General features: G+C 38.2%; 2 protein-coding genes across 2 annotated transcripts in view; both read right to left on the reverse strand.

The window, feature by feature from the left end:
• The window catches only part of exoc3l4 (exocyst complex component 3-like 4), a 38,228-nt gene extending 34,031 nt beyond the window's left edge, over nt 1-4,197 (reverse strand). Inside the window, exon 1 of the mRNA XM_073812882.1 lies at nt 4,137-4,197. The gene's annotated coding sequence lies outside the window, so the exon portion shown is untranslated. The remainder of the gene's footprint in view (nt 1-4,136) is intronic.
• A 12,458-nt stretch (nt 4,198-16,655) lies between these two features.
• LOC135787349 (protein LBH) lies at nt 16,656-26,295 on the reverse strand. Its single transcript, XM_065297273.2, has 4 exons — nt 25,858-26,295; nt 21,043-21,127; nt 18,193-18,388; nt 16,656-18,013 (listed from the first exon to the last, which is right to left on the reverse strand). Exons 2-4 carry the CDS (start codon nt 21,124-21,126, stop codon nt 17,961-17,963), a joined length of 333 nt encoding a protein of 110 aa, XP_065153345.1. The 5' UTR covers nt 21,127; nt 25,858-26,295; the 3' UTR covers nt 16,656-17,960.
• Nucleotides 26,296-27,616: the final 1,321 nt, after the last annotated feature.

Here is a 27,616-nt window from a genome sequence, read left to right on the forward strand (position 1 = left end):
ACTTCATTCAGATACCCAAGGGCTATATCTTCAAAGTTGGGATTTTAGACGCTGACTGGGTGCCAAGTGCACTTTTAATACTTAATGTTGTTGTAACAAGGGGAGAGTTCACATTTGGTGGACTGACACTACTGGTCTTGTGTACAGTGACCGTCTCTACCCCCCCACGCAGACGCATGCACAAAAAGGCTTATAATAGAGTTCTCATGAAAGCTCTCTTCACAAACAGGCACTGACAGATAAGCGACAAGCTCTTCATGATCCATCTGTCACCTGAGCCACACCGGCTAAAGAAAGTGAGACAGAGAATACAAATAAGCACGCACACACTAGTCAGGAAACACGGAGGTGTGAAATGATCAGAGATGAAAATGTGCAATGAGGTCTTAAGGTCAATTGAATGGATTGAATAGATTGTGAAATTGGTGCTGTCACGCCAACACGCGCATATAGAAGCCCAAAACATCATTAAGGCCAAAACTATTTTGAAGAGAGGGAATCCCACATATTGTTTTCCTGGATAAACACATGCAGCCAAAAAATATATAATATAAAATATATAAATCTGTTAATTTTACAGATTCACAGGTAACACTTTACAATAACAGTACATGAATAATCATGTACTAATACATAAATTAATAATCAGTTTAATATGAACTAATGATGAGTTAAGCTATTTACTAATCAATAACTAACCGTAACTATGTTATGAGTCATATGAATTCATGCATGAATTACACCCACCTTAACTACACATTAATACATGTTTGTTAGTTAATACATTAACTAACACTTTGCGTACTCCATATCAAACAAGCTCTCCAGAAGAACGAAAATAACTTTTGTTAATGCAAAATGTTTAGGTTTGTAATGCAAAACTGTTTATATATTTGCTCCTGCAGCTGAGCTAAAAACATTGAATGGCACTGGATTTCTTGCAACATTTACTGTTAACCTTAATCATTAAATATGCAATTATGGATTAATAATTAAAATTAGTTCCACTGCTGCCATTAAGAGTGACAGACGCTATTCTTTCTAAATTTAAATCAGTGTTAGCCTACAGACGATGGTTATTGTGTCAACTGGCTTGTCTTATTATCAAAATGCACATACAGTATTTGTTTTGTTCTTCTTTTAAGCCATTATTACTCCTTCCAAATGTCTGACTAATTTTCACATTTGCTCCTCTCCTTTAAAACCACCAAAAATTTGGATTTTGATGAGCTGAATTTGTATAGAATGTGTAATTGATAACTTTTTAACAGTGTACCCCTCCAAGAAAAGTCATTATGTAGGGCCTACAGAATAATACATTAACAAGTCATTAATTTATGTTAGTTTATAAGTAGTTAACGATGAGTTAATAATGATGTGCCCCTTCAAGTAAAGTCATGACCTAATCATACATTAACAAATCATGAATTTTTGTTAGTTTATGAGTAGTTAACGATGAGTTAGTAATGATGTGCCCCCTCAAGTAAAGTCATGACCTAATCATACATTAACAAATCATGAATTTTTGTTAGTTTATGAGTAGTTAACGATGAGTTAGTAATGATGTGCCCCCTCAAGTAAAGTCATGACCTAATCATACATTAACAAATCATGAATTTATGTTAGTTTATGAGTAGTTAACGATGAGTTAGTAATGATGTGCCCCCTCAAGTAAAGTCATGACCTAATCATACCATAACAAATCATGAATTTATGTTAGTTTATGAGTAGTTAACGATGAGTTAGTAATGATGTGCCCCCTTAGTAAAGTCATGACCTTATCATACATTAACAAATACAAATATAAGTTACCCAGTGGCGGAGGCAGAAAGTGTTTTTAAATAGGTGGGCATCAAACAGAAGGCTGCATCCTCCGGAGGTCGGATATGCAGGCTGCATACGTCATTAAGCTTGGTTTATTTCAATTAAATAAGCATAACATTCGCAAGTCATAAGCATATTACAACGATTTACGATGAACTATTTAAGCATTGAGCATTTATTTAGCTAAACGCACGTGGCTTACCTAAGCACTGGTTCTGAAACATAAGAGGACCCAGAAGCAAAAAATATCAACACTGCTTTATTGAAAATCTACTTAAACAGTCCAGTCGGGCCGTCGAGTCCCGAGCCACCAAGAGCGAGTTAACTTTAGTGTTGCTGGTGTACACCGTTTTTATTTAGAAGTCTTTTCTTTACCGCTCGTTCACACACGAATCTGCTACTCAGTGCAATCTAACCTACCGCGCTCTCTTCAAACCCGCCTCTTCCGCTCTAGATGACAGCAGCGATTGGTGGACGGAAAGCAAGACATTACCGTAATAAACCATATATTGCCAAAAAGCGCAATTTGTTTTCTTTAGGAGCAATTCTAATTTTTTGATAGTTCAAATGGTTGAAGAATTACGGTTTGAATGAAAAAACATAATGTATTTCCATGAATCTGATTGGGTGGGCAAGCTGTCAATCCACCCGTAGATCCGCCCCTGGCTGAACGCTGATCCTGATACAATGCGAAAAATTAATTAAACAATAATTAAAATAACATAAAGATAACATTTTAATAGCTTTCACAAATAAACTGGTATGATTGACGGTTTGATGGTCTTTATATGAACACTATACATTTGGCATTGTGACTTTGGTTAGCATGTTTGTCATTTCTGAGGAATAGTTAGAATGATTTTAACTGAAATATTTTGACAGCGCCAAAAGCAGCAGACCACAAGTGTAACGAGCGGACAGCCTGTTGTAGGCCGTAATGTTTACATCAACCTTCCTTTTGATTTTGCAATCTACATTGACAAGCACACAAAAATAGAGAACAATTATCTTACATAATAAAATACTTTAACTACCTGCTATCTTGGTATTGTGAGCACATGAATTTGAAAAATATCTTTTGTTTCTAAAATTATAAGTGGAACATTTTATACATCTTTATTTGACCTCAAACAAAGCATCAGATCCTGCAAACCGTTGGGAACCACTGTTCTAGAGCATGTTTGATTTCGGTTACCCAAAGTGTTAATTAATGCATTAACTAACAAACATGTATTAATGTGTAGTTAAGGTGGCTGTAATTCATGCATGAATTCATATGACTCATGACATAGTTATGGTTAGTTATTGATTAGTACATGGCTTAACTTATCATTACTTCATATTAAAGTAATTATTAATTTATGTATTAGTACATGATTATTCATGTACTGTTATTGTAAAGTGTTACCGATTCACATTAGTAACATCCATTCGCTAGCCTAGCTTAGCACAAACACTAGAAGTAAATGGCTCCAGCTAGCATTTACTTCCAGTCTTAAGTGTCAAAATAAAGCCAACATTTTCCTATTTATATGTTGTGATTTGTCAATACAGTCTCCTGAAGATGCATATAAATAGCACGAAGTGTAAAACTCGTGCAATACATACGCCAAATTCCACTTTGGAGTGCATATGATACGCCAGTCCTTCCCATTCACTTAAACGGTGCATCTTTTTTTGTCGTTTTATTTATTGGTTTCTCAATTTTTTTCTGTTTTTTAAACCATTTTCGCTTGGGTTTAGGGTTAGATTTTAGATTTGCTTAATGAGGTTATTTAATATACAGGTTGCTCCATGTTTTTGTCCATATTTAAGCCATGGTCGCTTGGAGTTGGGGTTAGAGTTGGGGTTTGGGTTAGGATGTCATTTTTATATAACAAAAAGTTGTTCTAACCCTAAACCCAAGCGAAAATGGTAAAAAATAGCAAAAAATTGAGAAACCAATAAATAAAACGACAAAAAAGATGCATCGTTTAAGTGAATGGGAAGGATTGGCGTATCATATGCACGCCAAAGTGGAATTTGGTGTATGTATTGCACGAGTTTTACACTTCGTGCTATTTATACGCATCTTCAGGAGACTGGGCTGGATTTGTATAGTCACAGTGTGTACAAATAACAAAGTCTCTGTCTGACGCACCCACTGCTAGCTTCAAAGTTGGGATTGAAGACACTGACTGGGTGATTGAAGTACACTTTTCATATTTAATGCTGTATGTTGTTATTAGGTAGAGATATGCATACATTTGGTACCAGTATGTAACTCTGAGGTACTTACAGTATGAACTCTTTAGGTGCAAAGGTGTACTTACCTGTATTAAAAGGGTACTGCCCCAGTGCAACTAGGACCACTTTTGACCATTTTTCTGTGTACCTCCTCCCTGAGATATTTTTACTTTTTCTAAGATTAGGAGTAAACATGGTAAATATTATCTTCAAAACTAGATTATGTACCTTTTTAGGGGAAATACATTTTGTTGGTATTTAATCAGTCAACCAATGAAGCAACCGGAAACCATAGAAAGGTCAATGAGAGATTCCAGTACAAGAATAGACTTACCTGATCAAAATTATTAATATTTGTGTTTTTCCTGGAAATCCATGCATGCATGTATCTGCATGTTAAGTTTCTACAGAAGGAAAATGAGATGACATTTAAAGTATAGGGTGGAGTCAGTTGATTAGAAAGTGAAGCTTTGTACACTCACTGATGTAACATCACAAGTATTTAAAGGATCCTGTCTGGCATACTATTAAAGTCCGTATAAACTGATAGTAAATATGTGTTCTGAGTTCATCACACCACAGAATAATGTGTTATTAACCACCCAGCTGAATTTGAATGATAAAAAGCCTGCCAAAGTAAATAAAAAAAGTTAGCAGGATTTTCTGCTCTCAAACGCTGGGGGCGTGTGCGCTTTCGGAGCTGAAACCACGCCCACTGGCGGAAAAGCTACCGGGTTCTGGCTAAAGGGATACAGCTACGGCCAAATCTCGCAAGATGTTGGGTTTAGAGATGGGTTTGGGGATAGAATTAGGATGAAAAAGCACTCATCTGGTGAGATTTCACGAGATTTGGCCCATAGTAGTATCCCTGAACATGATTTCACAAAGTAAGATGTGATCCTGGATCAACAACACCATTGATGGTCCTGAATCAACATTTTCATTAACCAATAACATTGCAGGATTACTTGCAGGATGCTTACGATTGTGTTAGGTGCAGGGCCATGCTCGGTGGCTCCAGTGCATCATTGAGCCACCATTTTAATGTTAGATCCGGGTGTGCCTCATAAGTCTTGAAAAGTGAAGCCGCTGGCTCTTTGATCGCCCCTGGTGGCTGGCTGCAGTACAAGTCATAAACCCCGCCCTCTCCATTCAAACGAATGGGACTCTGCTTTAAACAAAAAATTATTTACACATCCTATAAAAGTTTGCGTAAGATGTTTTTGGTCCTTTCAGGTAGTTGTAATCATGCTGATTATGTTCAAGTTTCATTTTAGCTAGTAATTTAATGCTATAGAAACAGGGCGTGTCGTTATGATTGGCGTGGTTGAATTGGGCGCGCAAGCGTTTAGGCGGAAGTTTAATACCGCGGCTCTGCCTCCTGCTCCACGGATGATTTCTTCTGCGCAAGCCTTGGCTCCAAACTGACGTTTTTACGTAACATGGCGGCGACCATGGTCGGACATTTTTCATTACAATGGAGGGAGCCGACGTCGTGTCGTCAATCTTTTTTTACAGTCTATGGTTAGATCTAATAAAATGTTCAAATCAATATCATGTAAGATCTAATAAAATGGTCAAATATATTTTAGCCCCGCCCAAATTATCCTGAACACAGAAATGTGAAAAAACTGTTTAAATTCAGTACATTGTTCACAGTCTTTGTGATGTGTTTCAGCAATAAATTTCTAACATTTATAGTGTGCTTAAAAACAATTCTCTAAAATGACTTTACACTGACTTTAAAGGAACATGCCAACTTTTGGGACTTTAGCTTATTCACCGTATCCCTACCTCTGTGATGGAAAAAATAAGACCATACATACCCTTTTCATCTCTGTGTGTCCCACCGCTAGCCTATGATGTTTCTGCACCAGTTGCCATACAAGATAGTTCTCATTTTTTAAACGCTTAAAAAAAGCCTTGTTTTATTTTGTGCCACCATACTTTCTTGTGTAACTACTCATGTAACAGTCTTTAAAATGGGAAAACATGGAAGTGTTTGGTGGCTTCTAAATTCATCCCTGTTTGGATCTTAAGGAATGAATGGGGCTAGGCTAAATGCTAACACATTCACGTCACGCTGTACAAAGATTAAGTGCACGCATTGAAGAAAGACAGGTATGTTTTATTTTGTCTAAGTTAAGATAAGAATATAGTAAAATATTGAAAAATGGTGGTGTTTTCATTTAAGACCTTTTTAAAGGGCCTTGGATAGCAATAGACTCAGTGGTGAATCCACACCGGGTCCGCACCAGAGCTGCCAACTTCGGAGAGGACCCATTTCTATCTCCAGTGAGTCCCCAGTGATAGCGTGGAACCATTTTATGCCCATTTTTTTCTGATAATGTATGGTGTAAATGACCACTAATTCCCCCATCAATGAAGTGAGCTGACATCTTTACCTCCAGCTGTAGAGGGCGATGTTGTCAAGGAACTGTACAAAAAGGCTTTCACCAAAAAGGACCTTATTGCTAAACTTTGAGCAAAATGCTGCTAAAGAGCTATTTATTTATTTTTGCTTTAGTTAAATATTGATTTTGTTGAATGCTTAAAGTGTACTTTTTTGTGATTTGTTTTGTTTTAGTGCTTATGTTTTGACCACAAACTTTTATTTTGAAATATGAGAGGAAGTGCGGAGGCGCTGTGTGTGTATTTTCGCGCACTTTCTAAGGGAAGCGTCAGTCTGATTAACGCTACCGGAGACGTAGGTGATCGTTTTGTACATGCTGTTAAAAAAGGTTTATTTCTCCAACTAAGCTCCTGGCTGACAAAGGGCACAAGCTCTTACGGTGTTTGTCCTAGAAATTAAATCTTTCATAAACATCAGTTGAGAGTCAGTTGTCATCTGTTCAGCCGGGGATGCTACAGTAAGAGCTTTACCCAGAAGAACAACAGCTTCACGCCATCAGTTCTACCACACATCTGAAAGCTGTCTAATGACAACCAAAGGAATTGATTTGTCTGTGGCACTCCTTTAAAGAAAATGGATGCATCTGAAACTAAAGACCCAGAACAGCAAGTGGAGGCCGCTCCTGATGGAACAGAAGAGGAGGAGCTTCGCCGTTCTGATCGACAACGGAACCCTACGGAGAAGATGCGTGCATATATAAAGGAGGAAGCCCTGAAAAAGGAGAAAAAATTGCTTCAGCTGTACGAACAATGGAAAGAGTTGGCTCGCGACACAAGGAAGGAGTTAAAAACAGACGTCAGTGAGAGCCAACTGGTAGCACTTATTAATATACTTGAGAAGGGAAGGGATGATGTCATGCAAGTTTACCTGGAAATCAGAGATCACATTGCTCCATCCAGTGACACTAGACGCAGAATTGATACTTGTGAAGCTGTGACAAAAGACATTTCAAAGATCATTTTTGACAGAATGGCATGCCTTGAGGACTTTGAACAAGAAAATGTAAAACACAGCCTTCGTGAGTTACTCCATCATGATCATGCTCGCTCTGTCTACGGATCCACAGTCTCATGCCCCACATCATCAAGGTCTACGGTTATGTCAATTGCAGCGAAGCGGGCAGATGCAGCAGCTGAATTAGCAGCCAAAGAAGCAGAATACTCAATAATTCAAGAGATCGAAGCACGGAAGTGTGAACTGGAAAAACTAAAAGTAGAGAAGGATCTAAAAGCGGCTAGAGCCAGACTGCAAGCATATGATCAAGAAATGTCACAGGAAGTCAGCATTCGTTCTTCAAACTCAAATGCAGGAGAACACCAGGATGTAAGCTTAATGGCGCAGCGGCAGGTGGTTCCATTTCCCGTTCAATGTCCTACCAACATTACAACATCACGTCCTACTGACATCACAGCTAAATCCTCACCTCCAAAATCTGATATAGCTTATCTCGCTCAAGCTGTACAAGATAGCATAGCCCTAAACAGGCTGCCTACAACAGAACCATCCATATTCACTGGTGATCCTATCCAATTCATTGAGTGGAAGGCTGCATTTGTGTCGCTCATTCATGGAAAGGCCATATCTTCTGCTGACAAGCTGCACTATTTAAAAAGGTATGTTGGTGGGCCAGCCCGCAAATCTCTTGATGGCATCTTCTACAGGAATGATGATGAGGCTTATAATGACGCATGGAACAAGCTGAATCAACGGTATGGACAGCCATTTGTCATACAGAAGGCATTCAGGGAAAAACTATCCAAATGGCCTAAGATCCAGTCTAAGGATGCTGAAGGGTTCAGAGAATTCTCAGACTTCTTGAACGCATGTCATCAAGCTATGCCTCACGTCAAAGGGCTCGAAATACTGAATGACTGTGATGAAAACCAAAAACTCGTACACAAATTACCAGATTGGGCAGCAGCACGGTGGAACCGTCAGGTCACGCAGACACTGATTGAGACTCATGACTTTCCAAAGTTTATAGATTTTGTCACCTTCATGTCAATGGAAGCAGAGATTACATGTAATCCAGTCACCTCCTTCAGCGCTCTTCGTGCCTCTGACCACATTTCAGAAAAATGGAATCATAAGGACAGTAAAAGGAACAAGGCTAACGTCTTTCACATTCGAACAGCTACAGAAGATAAACAGAATGATGAAAATGAACAAAGCCCTGCTAAAGGAAATTATATCACGTGTCTCTTCTGCAAAGACAGAAAGCATAAGATTCACAGCTGTTCTAAATTTTTGGCAAAATCCCTGGAAGAGAAACGGAAATATGTGAAGGAGAACAAACTCTGCTACGGTTGCATGAAACCGGGCCACGCTGCAAAAGACTGCCGTCACCGTTTGTCCTGTGACAGCTGCAAAGGTAGACATCCAACATGTCTACATGATGAAAACTACACAAAGAAATTCATCCCTGCACCAGTCTCAAACCAAGGTGACACAGAGACAACTACTGCTACATCTCACAAAGTAGAGAATCATGAAACTTCCACCAATACTTCAATGATCGTGCCAGTGTGGGTATCAACTGAGAGGAATCCAGGCTCTGAAAAACTTGTTTATGCTCTGCTTGACACCCAGAGTGATACTGTGTTTATCGAACGAGAATTGAGCAACAAGCTACATGCTGACTCCTGTCCTGTGAGACTGAAATTAACAACTATGACTTCAAAGGATGTTATCATGCCGAGTGAAAGAGTGTCTGGACTCAAAGTAAGAGGCTACAATTCCTCTGTTGTTCTCAGTCTGCCTCCTGCCTACACTAAGGACTCTATTCCAGTGAGCCGTACTCACATCCCTACTTGTGACACAGCACGACATTGGAAGCATCTCTCTACAATAGTGGACAAAATTCCACCTCTGCAAGATTGTGAGGTTGGACTTCTCATAGGCTACAGCTGTCCAAGGGCTTTGGCACCAAAAGAGGTAATTTTGGGAGGAGACGATGAACCCTATGCAATTCATACAGACCTAGGATGGAGCGTTGTTGGTCGTCTGTCATCAGACCATGAATTGCAAAGTTTCAATACCATTTGTCATCGAGTCAGCATTAAAGAGCTCCCCCCAGTGACTCCAGCAGATGTTATTAAAGTATTGGAGTCTGACTTCAAAGATGATGGTGAAGACAATAAAACAGTTTCACAGGATGACATCCTCTTCTTGACCAAACTGCAGCAAGGCATCAGGAAGAATGACTACGGACATTACGAGATGCCTCTCCCTTTCAGAGCAAGACCTCATTTGCCTAACAATAAACAGCTTGCCATTCTAAGGCTCGATCATCTCAAAAGGAAACTGTTGAAAGATGAAAGGTACAAGGAACACTACGTAAGGTTTATGGAAGAGGTAATTGAAAAGGGTGATGCAGAAGAAGTATATAGGGAAGGAAAGGATGGAGAGAACTGGTACATCCCTCATCACGGGGTGTACCATCCCAAAAAGCCAGACAAGCTCCGTGTTGTCTTCGACTGCTCCGCCAAGTACCAGGGTACCAGCCTTAACGACCATTTACTCCAAGGTCCAGATTTAATGAATAATCTGACTGGTGTTCTTGTAAGGTTCAGACAACATCCCGTCGCCCTTATGTGCGATGTGGAAAAGATGTTTCACCAGTTTCATGTGGAAGAAGCAGATCGAAATTACCTCTGTTTTCTCTGGTGGAAAAATGGAAACTTGTCTTCACACCCACAAGAATACCGCATGAAGGTCCATCTCTTCGGTGCTACTTCATCACCTGGATGCGCCAACTATGGCCTGAAACATCTCGCTAAGGAATATGAGTCCATGTATCCTCTTGGCTCAAAATTCATCACAACAGACTTCTATGTAGATGATGGTGTCACCAGTGTAGCCAGTACAGAAGAAGCTGTTCAGGTAGCAAGAGAAGCTCGTCAACTGTGCGCCTTAGGTGGTCTTAGACTGCACAAATTTATTTCCAATGACAGAGTTGTTCTGGATAGCATTCCAGTTTCTGAACGAGCTGTTGAAGTAAAGTCATTTGACCTCAACTTTGACGACACACCCCTAGAGCGAGCTTTAGGGATCCACTGGCACATTGATTCTGACAGATTTAGATTCTCTGTTAACCTCAAAGACCAGCCAGCAACACGCCGTGGCATACTATCCACAGTTGCATCACTGTACGATCCGCTGGGCTTTATTGCTCCTTTCCTGCTCAATGGAAAATTAGTGCTTCAGGAAATGTGCAGAAATGGAACAGGCTGGGATGATTCCCTTCCTGAAGAATTGCAGCCAAGGTGGGAGCTTTGGAAAGCTGATCTTGTGAACTTGGAGCGGATCGATATACCTCGCTGCTATGCGCCTGCAAACTTTGGAAAGGTCATCAAAAGAGAACTGCATCACTTCTCTGATGCCAGTAACAGCGGATATGGCCAGTGTTCCTATTTAAGATTAACAAGTGAAGAAGGAAACATCCATTGTGCCCTGGTCATAGGGAAATCCAGAGTTGCTCCCATTAAGATCCAGACTATTCCCAGGCTCGAACTGACGGCTGCCGTCATCTCAGTTGCCATGAGCAAAATGCTGAAACAGGAGCTGAAATATGCAGACATAGAAGAACATTTCTGGACCGATTCTCAAGTAGTCTTGGGATACATAAACAACGAAGCACGGCGCTTTCACACGTTCGTGGCAAACAGAGTCCAGAAGATCCATCTCAGCACTAATCCTCAACAGTGGAGATATGTTCCCACTACTGAAAACCCAGCTGACCATGCGTCAAGAGGTTTGAACGCTGGTGAGATTCTTACCTCAAACTGGTTGACAGGGCCAAGTTTCTTATGGAAGAAAGACATACCTCCTGTTGCAGATATTGACATTGCACTAGCAATTGGAGATCCTGAAGTGAGACAAGTTCAGACACTGAGTACAGAAACAACAGAAATCAGCCTCTCAGACCGCTTGTTAAAGCTGTCTTCATGGTCTAGAGCTGTCCAAGCTGTAGCTCGCCTTGTTCGCCGAGCCAAAGGAGATAAGTCCAACAGTTATAGTACTGTAGCTGAACGAGAAAATGCCAAATGCATCATCATTAAGGACTTACAAAGAAACACATATCCTAAGGATATCAAGTTGTTGAGCAAGGGAGCCCAGCTGTCACCTGGCAGCAAGTTATATCGTCTTGATGCCTTCCTAGATCAAGGAGGAGTACTCAAGGTGGGAGGAAGGCTTTGCGATGCAACCCTACCCAACTCAGTCAAACACCCAGCAGTCATACCTAAAGATCACCACGTAACAAAGATGATTATCTCTCAATGTCATGTGAATGTCAAACACCAAGGAAAGGGCCTTACAATTAATGAGATCAGATCACAAGGCTACTGGATTCCAGGTATGAACAGAGCAGTAGCCTCCCATGTGCATCATTGTGTAACATGTCGGAAGCTCAGGAGACCCACAGAGGAACAAAGAATGGCTGACCTCCCTTCAGAGCGTACAAATCCATCTCCACCATTCACGTTCTGTGGTATGGACTGCTTTGGTCCTTTTATCACCAAACAGAGTCGAAAAGAACATAAAAGGTATGGCCTTCTCTTCACATGTTTCAGCTCCAGAGCTATTCATATTGAAATGCTTAATGACATGTCAACAGATGCCTTTATCAATGGCCTGCGCTGTTTCATTGCATTACGGGGAGCAGTACGTGAAATCAAATGTGACCAAGGCACCAACTTTGTAGGAGCCAAGAATGAGCTTAAGAATGCTCTCAAGGAGATTGACGAGGATCGTCTGACAGTGTTCTTAGCTGAGAAACAGTGCGACTTTGTCCTAAATGCGCCCCATTCAAGCCATGCAGGTGGAATATGGGAAAGACAAATCAGAACAGTAAGAAATGTTCTACGCTCAACTCTCTCACTGTCTTCTGACAGACTGGACGATGCATCACTCCGGACATTCTTTTATGAAGCAATGGCAATCGTAAACAGTAGACCACTCTCGGTCGACAACCTAAATGACCCCAACAGCCTTGCACCTCTCACTCCTAATAACCTGCTTACCATGAAGTCTGTTCCAGCACTACCACCACCAGGCAGATTCCTCAGAGAAGACCTCTATGCAAGGAAAAGGTGGCGACATGTCAAGTATCTCGCCGAGCAGTTTTGGAGTCGTTGGCGTAAGGAGTATTTATCCAACATTGCCACCAGACAGCGCTGGCACACAGCAAAGAGAAACCTACAAGTAGGAGATATTGTCATGGAGAAGGCTGACAATCTGCCCAGGAATGAGTGGCGGCTGGCCAGAGTTACAGAGACTACTACAGATAAAGACGGGCTTGTGAGAAGGGTTAAGATATGTCTTGGTGACCGGCATCTGGAAAAGGATGGTCGTCGCCTTAACAAGCTGTCTGTCATTGAAAGGCCAGTCCAGAAGCTGATACTGTTGCTAGAGGCCGTCTAGCCGCTTCCAGATACAACCACGTGTATCCTTTTCATTATATTGGGTTTTCAGTTAAAGGTTACTTTTTTACTTTAAGTCTTTAAAAATCATTGGTCATTTATATTCCTTAATGACATATAAATCACTCATGATTTGGTGGGAGTGTAAATGACCACTAATTCCCCCATCAATGAAATGAGCTGACATCTTTACCTCCAGCTGTAGAGGGCGATGTTGTCAAGGAACTGTACAAAAAGGCTTTCACCAAAAAGGACCTTATTGCTAAACTTTGAGCAAAATGCTGCTAAAGAGCTATTTGTTTATTTTTGCTTTAGTTAAATATTGATTTTGTTGAATGCTTAAAGTGTACTTTTTTGTGATTTGTTTTGTTTTAGTGCTTATGTTTTGACCACATACTTTTATTTTGAAATATGAGAGGAAGTGCGGAGGCGCTGTGTGTGTATTTTCGCGCACTTTCTAAGGGAAGCGTCAGTCTGATTAACGCTACCGGAGACGTAAGGTGATCGTTTTGTACATGCTGTTAAAAAAGGTTTATTTCTCCAACTAAGCTCCTGGCTGACAAAGGGCACAAGCTCTTACGGTGTTTGTCCTAGAAATTAAATCTTTCATAAACATCAGTTGAGAGTCAGTTGTCATCTGTTCAGCCGGGGATGCTACATATGGGTCTGTTAATTTACATTACACCAAGACACATTTACTTATTAAACAGCGTGTTACATACTAAACCACATTAAAAACCTTTGTTCACACAAAATAAATGCAGTTAAGCATATACACACCACCACCCTCTTTAAAAGCACGTACACTCTCAGAAAAATGGTCCCTGGGGCGGTACCTTTTGAAAAAGTACACTTTTGTACCTTAAAGATACATATCTGTACCTAAATATGAGGACCTTTTAGAAAGTACCGTCCCAGTGACCACTTTTGTATGTTTTTTCTGAGAGTGTACCCACAATTAATGGATGTTTTAGTAAATGTGATTGAAAAAAACCCTCCACATTTTAAAATTAATGCTTGAACACTTTTATTAGAGCGTTGTTTTTATTATGTTGTCAGTAGTGAGACTTTTCAGTACGTGTTTGTAGCTATAAAGGTGTCTCACCTGCCTGTATCTGAAATCAGCTGTTTGAAGCCAGCTGAGGCAAAGAGAGAGGAAGATGAAAGCAAATTTCTCCCTTTAACTACAGAGAGAAACTTTATTACAGCACTTTCCGGTAAGACAGACCCTTAATAGGCGGCACACCTTGAAACAGGGATTTGATAGCTTTCATGATGTATACAGACTAAATCCTCACTAAATGGCATAAGCAGAGACGTGAGATTAGGACTACGGCTGCGATAATAATGATGACGGTAATGATGAAGGTGATGTGTGGCTGTGTTGCTAATCAGGTTCCTGCTGAAGTGGGTCAAGTGCCACTATCCATGTCTGATGTAACCAAACCCCTACATTAAACCATCACCATAGTTACACAGCATAGACACACAAGGGTTTGACTGAAGTGGAGAATAGATAAAAGGGAAAACAATAACATTAACATAGCACAAGCGATGTGATGTTAAACTTGTGTGTCCGTTAGGACGGTTGCTGTTTTCATTTTGTTTGAGGATTTCTGGATCAGCGGATAGGCCACCAAATGGCCTCTGTTACATGTGACAGACAGAACTAAAGTCATCAGGGTCACGTTAATCACAGACAGGTCATCAAGCTTCACATAAGACTTAATCTCTTCATGTTCCCTTTCGGTTTCAGATATAAGTACACTTAAGGCAGTAGCATTGTAAACACACTCATTCAGGTCATCTCAGTTCTTTTTTTGGACATATTGTGAGTGAATGCATATGCAGTTATGTGTGTATTTTCTGTTTGTATCTTGCATTTTGCACTAGATGTATTTTGATCTATTTATTTGCAGTTTCTTTACTTGTGTTTACAATTCTGGTATAAGGAACGACACAATGTCATGGCCACCCAACCGTTGTGTTAAATTAACCCAATGTTTATATTTGACCCAACAATGCACTGTAAAAAGGATTTGTTGGTTTACCTTAAAAAAAGAAGTTACCTGGTTGTTTTAATTTAATTCAACTTAAAGATATTAGTTAACTTAAAAAAGTTGTGTAAAATTGTTGCGTCAACTAATATTTTTAAATTGAATTAACTTTTTTTATAGTGTGGGTTAAAACAATCCATCATTTTGGATTAAAACAACTGGGTTCATCCCTTTTTGACCAATAAAAGCAATTTTGCCCAATATCAGACGATATCAAAAAACAATGAATTTAAGATCAGTGTATAGAAAATGTAAAGAAACATGCAAAGGTTGTTGTTCAATGTTAATTGTCATTATATGAATGAATAACATCTTCAGAATTTAGTGAATGCAAGTAAATATAACCACCAAACTATCTGTATCAGCATTGGTATCAGCAGATATTAGTCTGAATAATCGGCTATCGGTATCTATGATTTTTTTTATATATATCAGAGCATCTCTATTGAAAACAACCCAGCATTTTTTCGAGTTAGTGATTCATGTTTTTTCCTCTGTTATAGGATTTGAATTCCTCTAAAACTGTTCATGTTACATTGTTTACATTTATTCTGGTGTATCTTTTAAAGAGGGCATCATTAACTTTTCAGTATAGGCCTACTAAATGTTTGGGAGGGGCTGGCCATAACAACTTCTTCTTTCTGGTTTCTCAACTGTCCGAACCGTCACATGCTGAACTTTATATGGAAAGGGGAACAACAGTGTTTACACTGTAAAAAGTGAAAAGTTGGTTTAACTTATACAGTTACTTCAATTGGAAACACCTAAAAAATGTAAGTGTAACTTAATGTAACTTAAAATTTTCACCTAAAATGAAACAAATAATTTCATCCAACATTTTACAGTGTACAGTATTTACTTACATATAGTATTTAATTATGTTTCAACATGTTTGCAAATAAACATCTCAGGATCATTTAAAGTAGTTATTATTAGGACTTAAAGGGTTAAGGTTTAAACTATAAATATGAATTAAACATAATTAGGTTATCATACATTCACATGTTTATTTAGATTTGGTTTACCTTCCACACTGGAAGGGACTTCCATTGGTCCGGTGCTCCCATTGATCTTTTTATTAAAGGGGTCATGGCATGAAAATCTGACTTTTTCCATTTTTAAGTGCAATGACTGGGTCCCCAGTGCTTCTATTAACCTAGAAAATGTGAAGAAGATCAACCCAGTAACTTAGTTTTGGTAAACCATTCTCTACAAGCACATGAAAAAATAGGTACAGTAGTTGAAATTTGGCTCTGCTTATGATGTCATAAGGAGCTCTTATTATAATAATACCGCCCCTTAATCTGCACTATCCAACCAAAGTACTGCCATTAGGGCAGAGAGAAAGAAAATAATTCACAGCACAATTAAGTTTGAATTGCATTAAACCACCATCATTGTGATCAATGTTTGCACTTCATCCGCTCATTTGCATGTTAAAGGACACACCCAAAACGGCATTTTTGCTCACACCTACAAAGTGGCAATTTTAACATGCTATAATAAATGATTTATATGGTATTTTGAGCTAAAACTTCACATATGTGCTCTGGGGACACCAAAGATTTATTTGACATCTTAAAAAAGTCTTGTGACATGGCCCCTTTAAATAATAGTTAAATTGTATTTAACCATATAGAATTAAGGGTGGAGGAGATCAGCTCATCCTAAATAGTTGATCATTTGTGAAAGAAAAAAACACAAACTATGCAGTTATCTAACATTAACTTTTATTGACATAAAAAACAATACAACATATACATATTAGGAGCAATATAAAAATATCAATAATTTTGTACCTTTTTACTTCACATTTAGAATGAGAAAGAAGGCAATCAGATGTTAATATTTGTAAAAACCTTAATAAAGAAAAATCAAATAAAAACATTTTAACATGGTCAAATCAGTATTTAACTACAAGAAGACTGAACCTCCAGTAAGTGCGTATCTGCTGGTTAAATATTTAACTTTCAAATAAAAAACTAAAACGGACCAAAGGACAATTTCCAATGCATGCAAACTAAAAAAAGCTGATGTCAGTTTTCTTTTGACAAGGGGTGCAAACACATCTTTAGTATACTTACAGTATTGTACACAAAACATTTCAAAAGAGACTATAAACAACATAAATACACATCGAGCCAGTGTCATTTAGAGATTATGTGAATATATCATGAGTGCAGTGTATATTGTGAAATTAACAGTTGTGAAAATCCCAACAACATCATTCAGTATTACCTAAACTACAACTATTGCATTAAAGGTCTTTATAAATACAGTTCATCCCAGTAAACCAGGCTGTCTCTGCCTCCGGCTCCCATTGTGCTTTGTTTAGCACAGCATTAAAAGTATTGTGTATACGTGCACAACAAGCCTCTGATAATTTTAAGTTTGCCGAGAGTCGAAAAGGAGGAATAAGTATGTTCTTGTCCTCAGAATGATTGACAGGCGGATATGTATGAAGTTCAGTGGCATCCATTCCTCCAAGGCAGATGATGCAAACCGTGCAATGTAAGTTTTCAACCATTAAGGGTGTAATGAATAATTTGCAAAGAGCATAATATCAAATCAAGATTTCATAACTACTATGCATTTGATTTGGAATGAATAATTTAGTAATAATTTATCATGGCTAAATGAACAGTTTACCATTTAATATTAAGGAGGTACATCTAATCTGCACTCTTGTAGTTTCATAATCAGATTTTCATGAACAACTAACGAGCTGTGCTTTTACATTTAAATGCTGTGTAAAGTATAAACCAAATCCACACCAAAAACTCAGCAGTTATTTAAAGGTATTTGAGAGGTTGAAATAATAAAAGCCATGAATGTGTTGATAAAAGTGCTTATATATAGCATCGTGAGCTCTGATCTCATTCACACCTGCCTGCGAGATTCGCTGTTTATGTGGTTGTCAGTATGTATGTGTTTGTGTGTATCAACGTGTGAGAATTGCTAGAGTGAGACGCGAGACTTGTGATAATGATAGACTTGTGGAAACATCTTTATTAAATTTCAATTACGCTCGGCTGCCCCTGATGTTTCCAGATCGCTGCTCTTGACTTCATCTGCAGAGGAAAAAGCATGCAAAGTCAATTTTAAACAAACTGCTGTAGACTAAAAACTACAGAAGTAGAATTAAGGCTGTGTGTTTAGCTGTTGCCACTGCTCAATTATATGCAATTCTGCGGTATAAAAAAAGAAACAATGAGAATGTTATTGTTTTTCGCTCACCAGTCTCACACACCTGCACTCTTGCTTTGTGAATCGGACATCTGTGTGATCTCTTGGGAGGGTGTGTGTGTTTGGCTCGCGGGGTCTGTGGTGTCATCTGGGGGCCAACGTAACTCTCCGCTCTCCACCTCTCCTTCTGTGGGCTCCACCACGATGGAGGGGAGGCGTTTGGACAGCTTGGGCGGGCGCTCTTTGGTGTCTGGAAAAATCTGAACATAGATATTTTATCTGTGAAACTTATTCAATTGTTTTTAGCATTTTAGCTTATCAAAAAACTTGACAGAATGGTTACACCGAACTTTTCAATATATATATATATATATATATATATATATATATATATATTTTGTAAAATTCAATGTTCAAATCCGTGAACATAGATTTTAAAACAAATATGTTGTCATTACTCTCAGTTGTTTGTCTATGCTGCTTTTATGTTTTATGTTCCTATTTTGAAGCTTTACCATTTCTAGTTCCTTTTCACTTTAATTACACGGAACAAAGTGACTATAATATTTTTCAAGAGAAAGTTTTTTATAGGCACCCAAGCCCTATTGACCTATGGCTAAGCCCCGCCCCCAAACGTGATGAGCCAAAAATAGTGCGCATAGCTAACCCAATACACTCGGACATTCTCTGCTTCCATGTCCATTGAAATGCATTGCAGTTAGTCAGTTTTCATTCGCTTTTACATGTTTTTTCTTGTAATTTTATATTAAAAATGGTCAAACGGTGTGCATGGGGTAAATGCAACTTTGACACTAGGTATCCCGAGAAGCTGGGCAACGTGCATTTTTTACTCTTTCCCAAGCCACATCTCAACCGGGAAAGTTAAAGGGGACATATTATGAAAATCTGACTTTTTCCATGTTTAACTGCTATAATTGTGTCCCCAGTGCTTCTATCAACCTAGAAAATGTGAAAAATATCAACCCAGTAACTTAGTTTTGGTAAACCATTTTCTGCAAGCATGTGAAAAAATAGGTCATTGTAATTTGGCTCCTATTGTGATGTCAGAATAAGGAAATACCACCCCCTTTATCTGTACTATCCAACCACAGCACAACCATTTCGTGCAAAGAGAAAGAGAGAGGGAGAAAATAATTCACAGCACAATTGAGTTTCAATTGCAACAAACCACCATCATTGTGATCAGTGTTTGCACTTCAGCCGCTCATTTGCATTTTAAATGACACACCCAAAACAGCACACTTTTGCTCAGACCTAGATTAAGACTTAGTTTACATCTTAAAAAAAATCTCATAATATGTCCCCTTTAAGTTTCTGCACTTGATTAAGTTATGTGGTAGACCACAACACCAACTAAACGTGGATAAATTAAACAAGGATGTCTACATCTGTTCTAAGCTAAGTCAACAACATATTTGAACGTTATCTTCAACATCTCTAACGTAACGTTAGCCTAACATTAGAAAACGTTAACGTTAGCTTCAAGCTGCGTTGTACATCATGTCACTTAGCTTCATTAACGTATCTGTAAATAACTGAGACAACAAATGTTATTTGTAATAGCAATGTTGTGCTGAAGGATTCATGTAAATACTGTAGCACCAAACTAACGGAGAGTTACTCTTGGTAAAGATGGTAAAAAGGCTTGTCCTGGAAACGTTTGCAACTTAGACCTGTTCATATTTAATTTGATCATGATGGCAACGAGATGCGGTTTATCGCGTTTACACTGTGACCTGTTCATTTTTGCCTGGAGCTGAAGCTTTTCATCGACCTTCTAAACAATAAAATTATTAATATAACTCTCCAATGCATAGTTAATGCCCGTTTGGTGACTTGGAGATGATATATAGTCTTTCTGTCTCCAGAAATCATCAATCTCCTCCTGTGAAATGTCTCCTACTGTGACAGCTAACATGGCGCCTGTCATCGAATGTTGATTGTTTGTCCGAGTGAGTGGAGGGGGCGTGGCTTAGCCATAGGTCAATTGGGCGATGTGATTGCTGCGAAAACGCGCAGTATTCGCCTTAAAAGCGTCTTCGCGCAAAAATTCAAATCCCTCGTTTAGACCTTTCTTGCTGTGAGCCGCCTGTCACTTTCAATGAGGGATTCCTAAATCCATTTGTAATAAACAAATGAGTACCATCCATTCCAGTAACTGATGAGAGAAGGATGACGTGAACTCAGCTGCTTCGCTCTCATTAATAGTCGCTCCTGAAAATCACTCATTATTTGCATAAAGTTAAGCTTATATTAATTTCCTCATGACGCTGGACACGTCCATCCGGTCACCAATGGTCACTTTTGCTCGGGTCGCCAAGCTTCCATTGAAATGGGTTTGCGTCGCTTTGCTACTGCTAGTCGTGAAAACTTGGCATAACACAAAGTTAAATCCAGCCCAAGTAATCTAGAGCGAGGAAAGCAATGCTTTGCGTTTGGTGTGTACGCAGCATAAAAAACTAAAGTTATGGTACAGTAGATAGTCAGGTTTAATTGTTGGTCAGAAATATGTTCTTTAATTGTGATTTTAGCACACGATTTAGCTATATCTGCCTTTGCCCATTCATGTAGATGGGACTGTAGTCTTACATGACTAAAATAACTTCCCGGAGGTGTTGCAAACATGGCTGCCTAATGGCGCGACTTCCCTAAATGGACTGTTTGGAAACTTCCACAAAACTTTTCTGTTGCATAAAAGGTTTGTAATGGAAAAAGGTATACAGAGAAATGATTCTTTCTTTTAAAAAACTTTTGACTCAAGGGTTTTATATGGCATCACTGTGAAAATCCCTTTTAAGCACCTTTAAGGCAAATTTTCATCTTAGTTTTCTAACAATTATAAGGCAGGCTGGGAATGAAATAACCAAAGAATAAACTTGGATTAGACACAGACCTGAAAAGAAACACCTTGCTCTCCTGAGGCACTCACAGTGAAGTCTTCCCGACTGTGTTCTGGGTTGTTCATTATATCTGTCATTCTATTAAAAGAAGAAATGGAAACATATATCAACCTTGAATTCACCCTAACTATAATGGGGACCATTGAAAACCTATACATATGCATCTATGCATGCCTGCAGTTCAGTTGGTACATCACTGTGATATCTGCACAAAGATCATGGGTTTGATCCCTATGGAACACACATACTGATAAAATATAAAGCGTAAATGCACTGTAAGTCACTTTGGATAAAAGTGTCCAACCAATGCATACATGTAACAGATGTTTAGTAAGGAATTAATAATAATATTAGCTAAGAGCGTTACTTTATCTAATCTAAATTCATGCTCCAACATGTCTGTTGCAGCTTTTGCATGCTTGCTCAGTCTGTGATCCCTAAAAAATCCCTTTCTGCCTCTCTTGTTTTCTTTCTGCTTTAGCGTGATAACCAGAAGTGTGGTTTTAACAAGCACCACACGCTCAACCACACACGCCACCTAAACTTTGCTCCAGGCTTCAGTCGAGGACAACAGGCGTTGTGCTGCAGGTGGGTATGCAAATTCAAGCATTGTAAAGCAAAGACCTTTCGAACAGACCTCAATAATTCTGATAGGTGGTCTGCAGGATGCTTCTCTACGTGCAGTTTGTTGAATAGACAGAAGTCATAATCGAATGCTGAATGCTAATAAAACCATGAACGCATAAGCCGACACAGCAGCACAGCCACCTGCACGCACACTTGCAAATCCTCATCAATTATTCAGCAGTCGAAAGGTGAACAACAATGACCTATAAACACCATTCAAGTTATATTGATATCTCTGGTTCAGGAATTATAGACTGCAAATATGAAATCTGTGTAACACGTAAGATTTCACTGCTGTTCGCTATATTACTCATTTTATTATTCAAATAATAAGCCTACACTACATCATTATGTCGAATAAAAAAGAGCCGTGGGGTGGAGGCGTGTGGTTTTAAACAGACTAAAACAATAGGTTGTTGTTTTCAGTTAATGGAAAAGAAAATAATAACACCGAGTAAAGGCAAAATGAAACAGAATTCCATGGAAAGATAAAAAGATACACAAGTAATTCCTTGTTCATGTTGCTGGGGAACCGGTTCTAGTAACGTAACACAGTCTCACCCCATTTCGTCAATATTTGACGACACTTGACCATTCGTCATATGTTGACGTGAAGGGTATACCTTTCGCGTCATTTTTTGACGAACTGGGGACTTCAATACTATTACGTCCGTTGCATTCTCTTTCCTATTTTATTACCATTTGCGCGTCGGTTTAGGGTTAGATTACGCAAAATTAAACAGTGTACGCGAAATTAAACAGTGTACGCGAAATTAAACAGTTGTCACCTGGCGTTGGGGTTAGAAACAGTTGTCACCTGGCGTTGGGGTTAGAGTTAGGTTTGGGTAGGGATGTCATTATGTAAATCTAACCCTAAACCGACGCGCAAATGGTAATAAAATAGGAAAGAGAATGCAACGGACGTAATAGTATTGAAGTCCCCAGTTCGTCAAAAAATGACGCGAAAGGTATACCCTTCACGTCAACATATGACGAATGGTCAAGTGTCGTCAAATATTGACGAAATGGGGTGAGACTGGGTTGAGTAACATGCTGAGCTTAAGTGTTTCAGTGATGTTCGTCATTGAATGGTTGGGCTGTTGAATGCAATAGGTTTTATGTCCACATTATGGTTTAATTACTGTAGTATGACACTGACTGATACTATTTCTTAGAAGTGTGCTGTAATTATGGGTTCACTTGAGGAAAATATTAACACAGCTGAATGTTTGGCCTTTATATACTGTATGAGCATGCAAATGTCAACCTTACAATGAAAAAATACCAAACTTTGTAACCATACTGATTTCTCGATAAGTCGATATTTAGTGGATTAAATACCAGTGGCAGACGGTGACTTCTTTTTCGAGGGCGCACGATGCAAAGTTCGTCACAACATGTATGTAGCCCGTCATGTGTGTGGTTTGTAATTTCAAAATATGTGTTCTGCGCATTATGTGATCTTATGTGCATCACGTGTCTTGTCAAAATAAGTGCCTGCTGCAGATGCGTCTAAAGGGTTTATGATAAAAGAGACCCTCGCATTTGCCAGATACTCACATAACTCTCATGTGTAATCAGAGTTTACTGTTAAGGGAGTGTCTTGAGTGTATTTTGTGAACGTGAGCGTCTCTTTATCATAAACGTTTTTATTTTGACAAAACACGTGATGCACATGGTTCACAAGATGCAACAAACACATATATTGAAAACACAAGCAACACACAACACTCCAAACACTTATTTTGAATTTGCGCCCCTTGGATGAGCAGTCATGAGCCGCCACTGTTAAATACCAATGTGAGGTCTCTTTACATTTTTAAACCTTTTTTAAATGATTTTTCATAGTTAGGTAAGTGCAGCTTTCAGAATTGTCACATCCATATCAGAAAAAAGTCACAGGCATAATGTTTCTTTCTCATAAATATGCACTTATTTACATTAAAATTAGTGCTGGGAAAAGATTAATCGCGATTAATCGCATACAAAATAAAAGTGATATTTTGCATTTTATATGAGTCTGCGCTGTGTGTAATTATTATGTATATATAAATACACACACATTCATGTATGTTATTAAGAAACATTTTCATGTGTATATATATTTATTTATATTTTTATATATTATATATTAGCAATAAAAATTGATATATAAATAAAATTGTTCTGAAATGTATATATTTATTTGTGTGTGTTTAAATATACATAATAATTATTAGGGATGCACCGATACCACTTTTTTGGAATACGAGTACGAGTACTTGCATTTCAGTACTTGCCGATACCGATACCGAGTACTTTATAAAAAAACATGATTTAAATTTACAGGTAACAGCTTTAGTCATATAATTTAACAAAAAAAAACAAAGGACTAGTTTTCCAGTTTGTTGTAAACTCTGCCTCTTTTGACAACACGAGGCATTAACCCCTTACATGCCACTCAAACATAGACATTTCTCAGACCGTGGTATCGATTCCAGGTATTGGGGGACTTTTAACGAGTACGAGTACTTTAGAAAATGTGGCATCGAGGCCGATACCCGATACCAGTATCGGTATCGGTGCATCCCTAATAATTATACACACAGTACAGACACATATATTGGGGGCAAAAATGCACTTTTATTTTGTATGCAATTAATCGTGATTAATCTTTTCCCAGCACTAAAATAAATATTATTTATGCTTTGCAGACTTATCGCTTCTCCATTTGTTGGGTATTATTGCTTTAGGGTGGTGCATTAAAATCCCTTCAAAGTATGTTGTCTCCCGTTAACTTAAACATAAATACAACACATGTATACTAACCTCATCTAAAATAGAAAACATGATTATGAAAGGAATTATTGATGATGGGCCATTGAATTTTTCGTAAATAACGTACACCACAGGTGTGCATTAATTTTAAATAATTCAAATGACCGAAGTCAATTATTCGGCTTATACCACAGGTTACCACAAACATTGCTCTGGTGGTTTAAAATAACCAGCAGAATAATTGCCTCCAGTCCTTTGAATTATGTAAGAAATAATTGACGATGGTCCTTTAAATTATTTAAAATGAATGCACACCCAAGGTGGTAATAGGTAAGGTGTGCATTTTCCAAAAAATAATCAACACTCGTGTAACATTTCTCAACCAATCAGAATAAAGCATTCAACAGCCCCGTGGTATGATAAAAATAATGCACACCTGCGGTGCTTTGCGTCATGCCGCATTACCACCTTGGGTTGGGTGTGCATTATTTTTCGAATAATTCAATTGCCCTTCATCAATTATTCATTACATAAACATATTCTTTGACTGGAAAGTCACATCCATATTGCTGGAATTGTTCATATGCAAGAAACGACTATTAAAAATATGCAAACAAATGCTGCTGATGTGTATTGCAGTGTTACTTGATCTTTTACAAAGTTCAAAATCTGGCAAGCCCTTCTTTATAATTAAAATAAATTGCGTTTGTTTAACTCACCAAAGATCTAGACATGACAAGGCATGTATGCTGAACCTGTGTTTGAAATTCAGTAATCACCTGGCAGCCGGAGATGTTTGGCACAAAGCAGTTTTGTGTAGTTTCTTTCAAATGCAACCCATGTTTATGAGCTTTAAAAAATATGCATGCATATATACCAATAAACTTCAATGTCAAAGAACGTTCAACCTTGAACCTCACATACATTTAAGAGAAACGAGATTGTAATCACAGCATTAATTATCAACCACAGATTTAAATTGATTTAATTACCTTTTCATACAGTACATTGTATGCCTAAAATGTAACCCCATCAATAAGCAATTACTATGGTTAGATATAAACATGCATACATATGCACAAAATATCCAAAACACAAAAGTGTCCAAACTTAAGTCTAATGTATTACGTAATACATCAGTACAACAGTCATTTGGATACAAGTGATGCAAAAGTGCAACCCAGAAAATGGAAAATGTTACACAAACCTGATCACCTTTCTTTATTGATATATCATCTCTCACCTATGAACTCTGAGCCAAAGTAACACAATAACTACATTTATAACCCCAATAAGACCTAGACACAGCAATTCCAGATACTTTAGCATATGGTCAAGTTTTACAGATATACATCTTTTATAATTTTAACTGGTTCAATATGAAATGTGCAATGATTGCCAAATTATGTATTGAACATGCCTACCTTGCTCTTATTCCGTTCCTTTCTTGAGAATGTAATTATATTGAGAGATTTTTTCCGTTACACCGACTGAAAAGACGGCATCAGTCAATCCCACCTGACTTGAACAGTTTGAGTGAGCATCTGACCTGCAGCGGAAAGTTACTGTTGAATGCTGTCATAGTTCATATGGTGATCCAAAAGCCAGCGTCATTCATTTACATGTGTAGAGAGCTGAATGCATGCACCATAAATCGGCGTCTGATTGGTTATGAGAGGCACGCACTAAACTCGTCATCGCTGCCTGTTTGTTCATGTCATTTCCAGCAGATGATGAATAAAATGCAAGGGTTTGCTTGAGTTTACAGGTCTCCGCGGGTCCTTGAATAGCAAGATCAGTAAAGAGTGCTTTGAAAGTGTAAAACATTGTCAACATGCGATCAGAAGCTATATTATTACAAATAAAACGATTATTGAGTCTTAAACATACTTGTTACTTGGTGGTTTTTGTACAGTTATGACAATTTTCAGGGTTTTTAAAGCTTGTCTGGGGTTTTGCCAAAATCTGTGAGTTAGTTGGATGAAGCTCTTGCGCCCCCTGCTGACACCGGCAGAAAAATCGGCACCAGCGTACTCGCGTTCCCCCTAAGTTCGTGACGTCACACGAACACTATCCACACAGATCGGTATCCGGGTATTCCTTACCGACAGAGGGCGGCATTCACTTACATTCAAAATGGTCTAAAATTCATCCGGTGTACAGCGTATCAGTCTTACAAAGATGAGTTTTTAGGAGATGTGATTGTAAAATAAGTGTTACTTCTGATGTTATTTGCAATGTGCATGTTTCATTCGGACAGGATAAGGGATTTATAGAAGTATTAAGGTGAGTCTGCTGCATATTGACACAGGGCCTAATGTAAATGCATGGAAATAAAGCATTACCACCCAAACCAACCAGCAAACCAAGTGCTGAACACCACAATAGATTAAATCATTTAAATAATATTTTGTCAGACATAGCCTTTCTATTTATTTTTTATTTTAGGGGTATAATTCATCATGGCCTCATACCAACTGGTTTAATCAGTGTATAATATTCTGTAGTGGTTGAAGTGGTTTTAATGTGCTGTGGATCTCTTATCAAATCATCCATGAACATCTATCATTCATGTGGTAGTTGAGATTTCCCCCTCTCACTATGCAAAGCTCTTTAAGTGTAAGAAAAGTACATTGAAAACTATATAATATTGAAAAATTGAAAAATATATATTGGTTTGACAGACAAACATGCCTTAGAAAAATACATTACTGGTGTTTATCTTGAGACTAATCAACGGCGCTGACATATTTTATCTGTCAGTGAAAGTTGTATTCAGTTGAGACAACTCAAACATGTGTTTTAGTCTAGGACTAACCTTAATCCTTGTCTATGTCTATGAAACCAGGAGATAACATAACTATACATATACTATAACTATAGATAATATTACTCTGCATTGTCTGTAAAAGTGCTACAAAAGTTATATTTTATCATAATTTAAATTTATAAAAAAAACTGTCATTCTTTCATAAGTAGTGTATAATAGTTTTATATTATTTGATATAGAAAAAGGTGCCTAATTTATGCGTGTACAGTAATTTAAATGTACCTTATGTACTAAGCTTTTTATTTTTTTATATATCTAATATGCATAGGCAGCTGACTTGTTACCTCGCTGTCTAATGACTTTAGAGGCAGTGTTTTTGCATGAAGGCAGCTCCGGTAAAACACATCTGGACA

This window comes from Paramisgurnus dabryanus, chromosome 20 (genome assembly GCF_030506205.2).
Source record: "Paramisgurnus dabryanus chromosome 20, PD_genome_1.1, whole genome shotgun sequence".
Lineage (NCBI taxonomy): Eukaryota > Metazoa > Chordata > Actinopteri > Cypriniformes > Cobitidae > Paramisgurnus > Paramisgurnus dabryanus.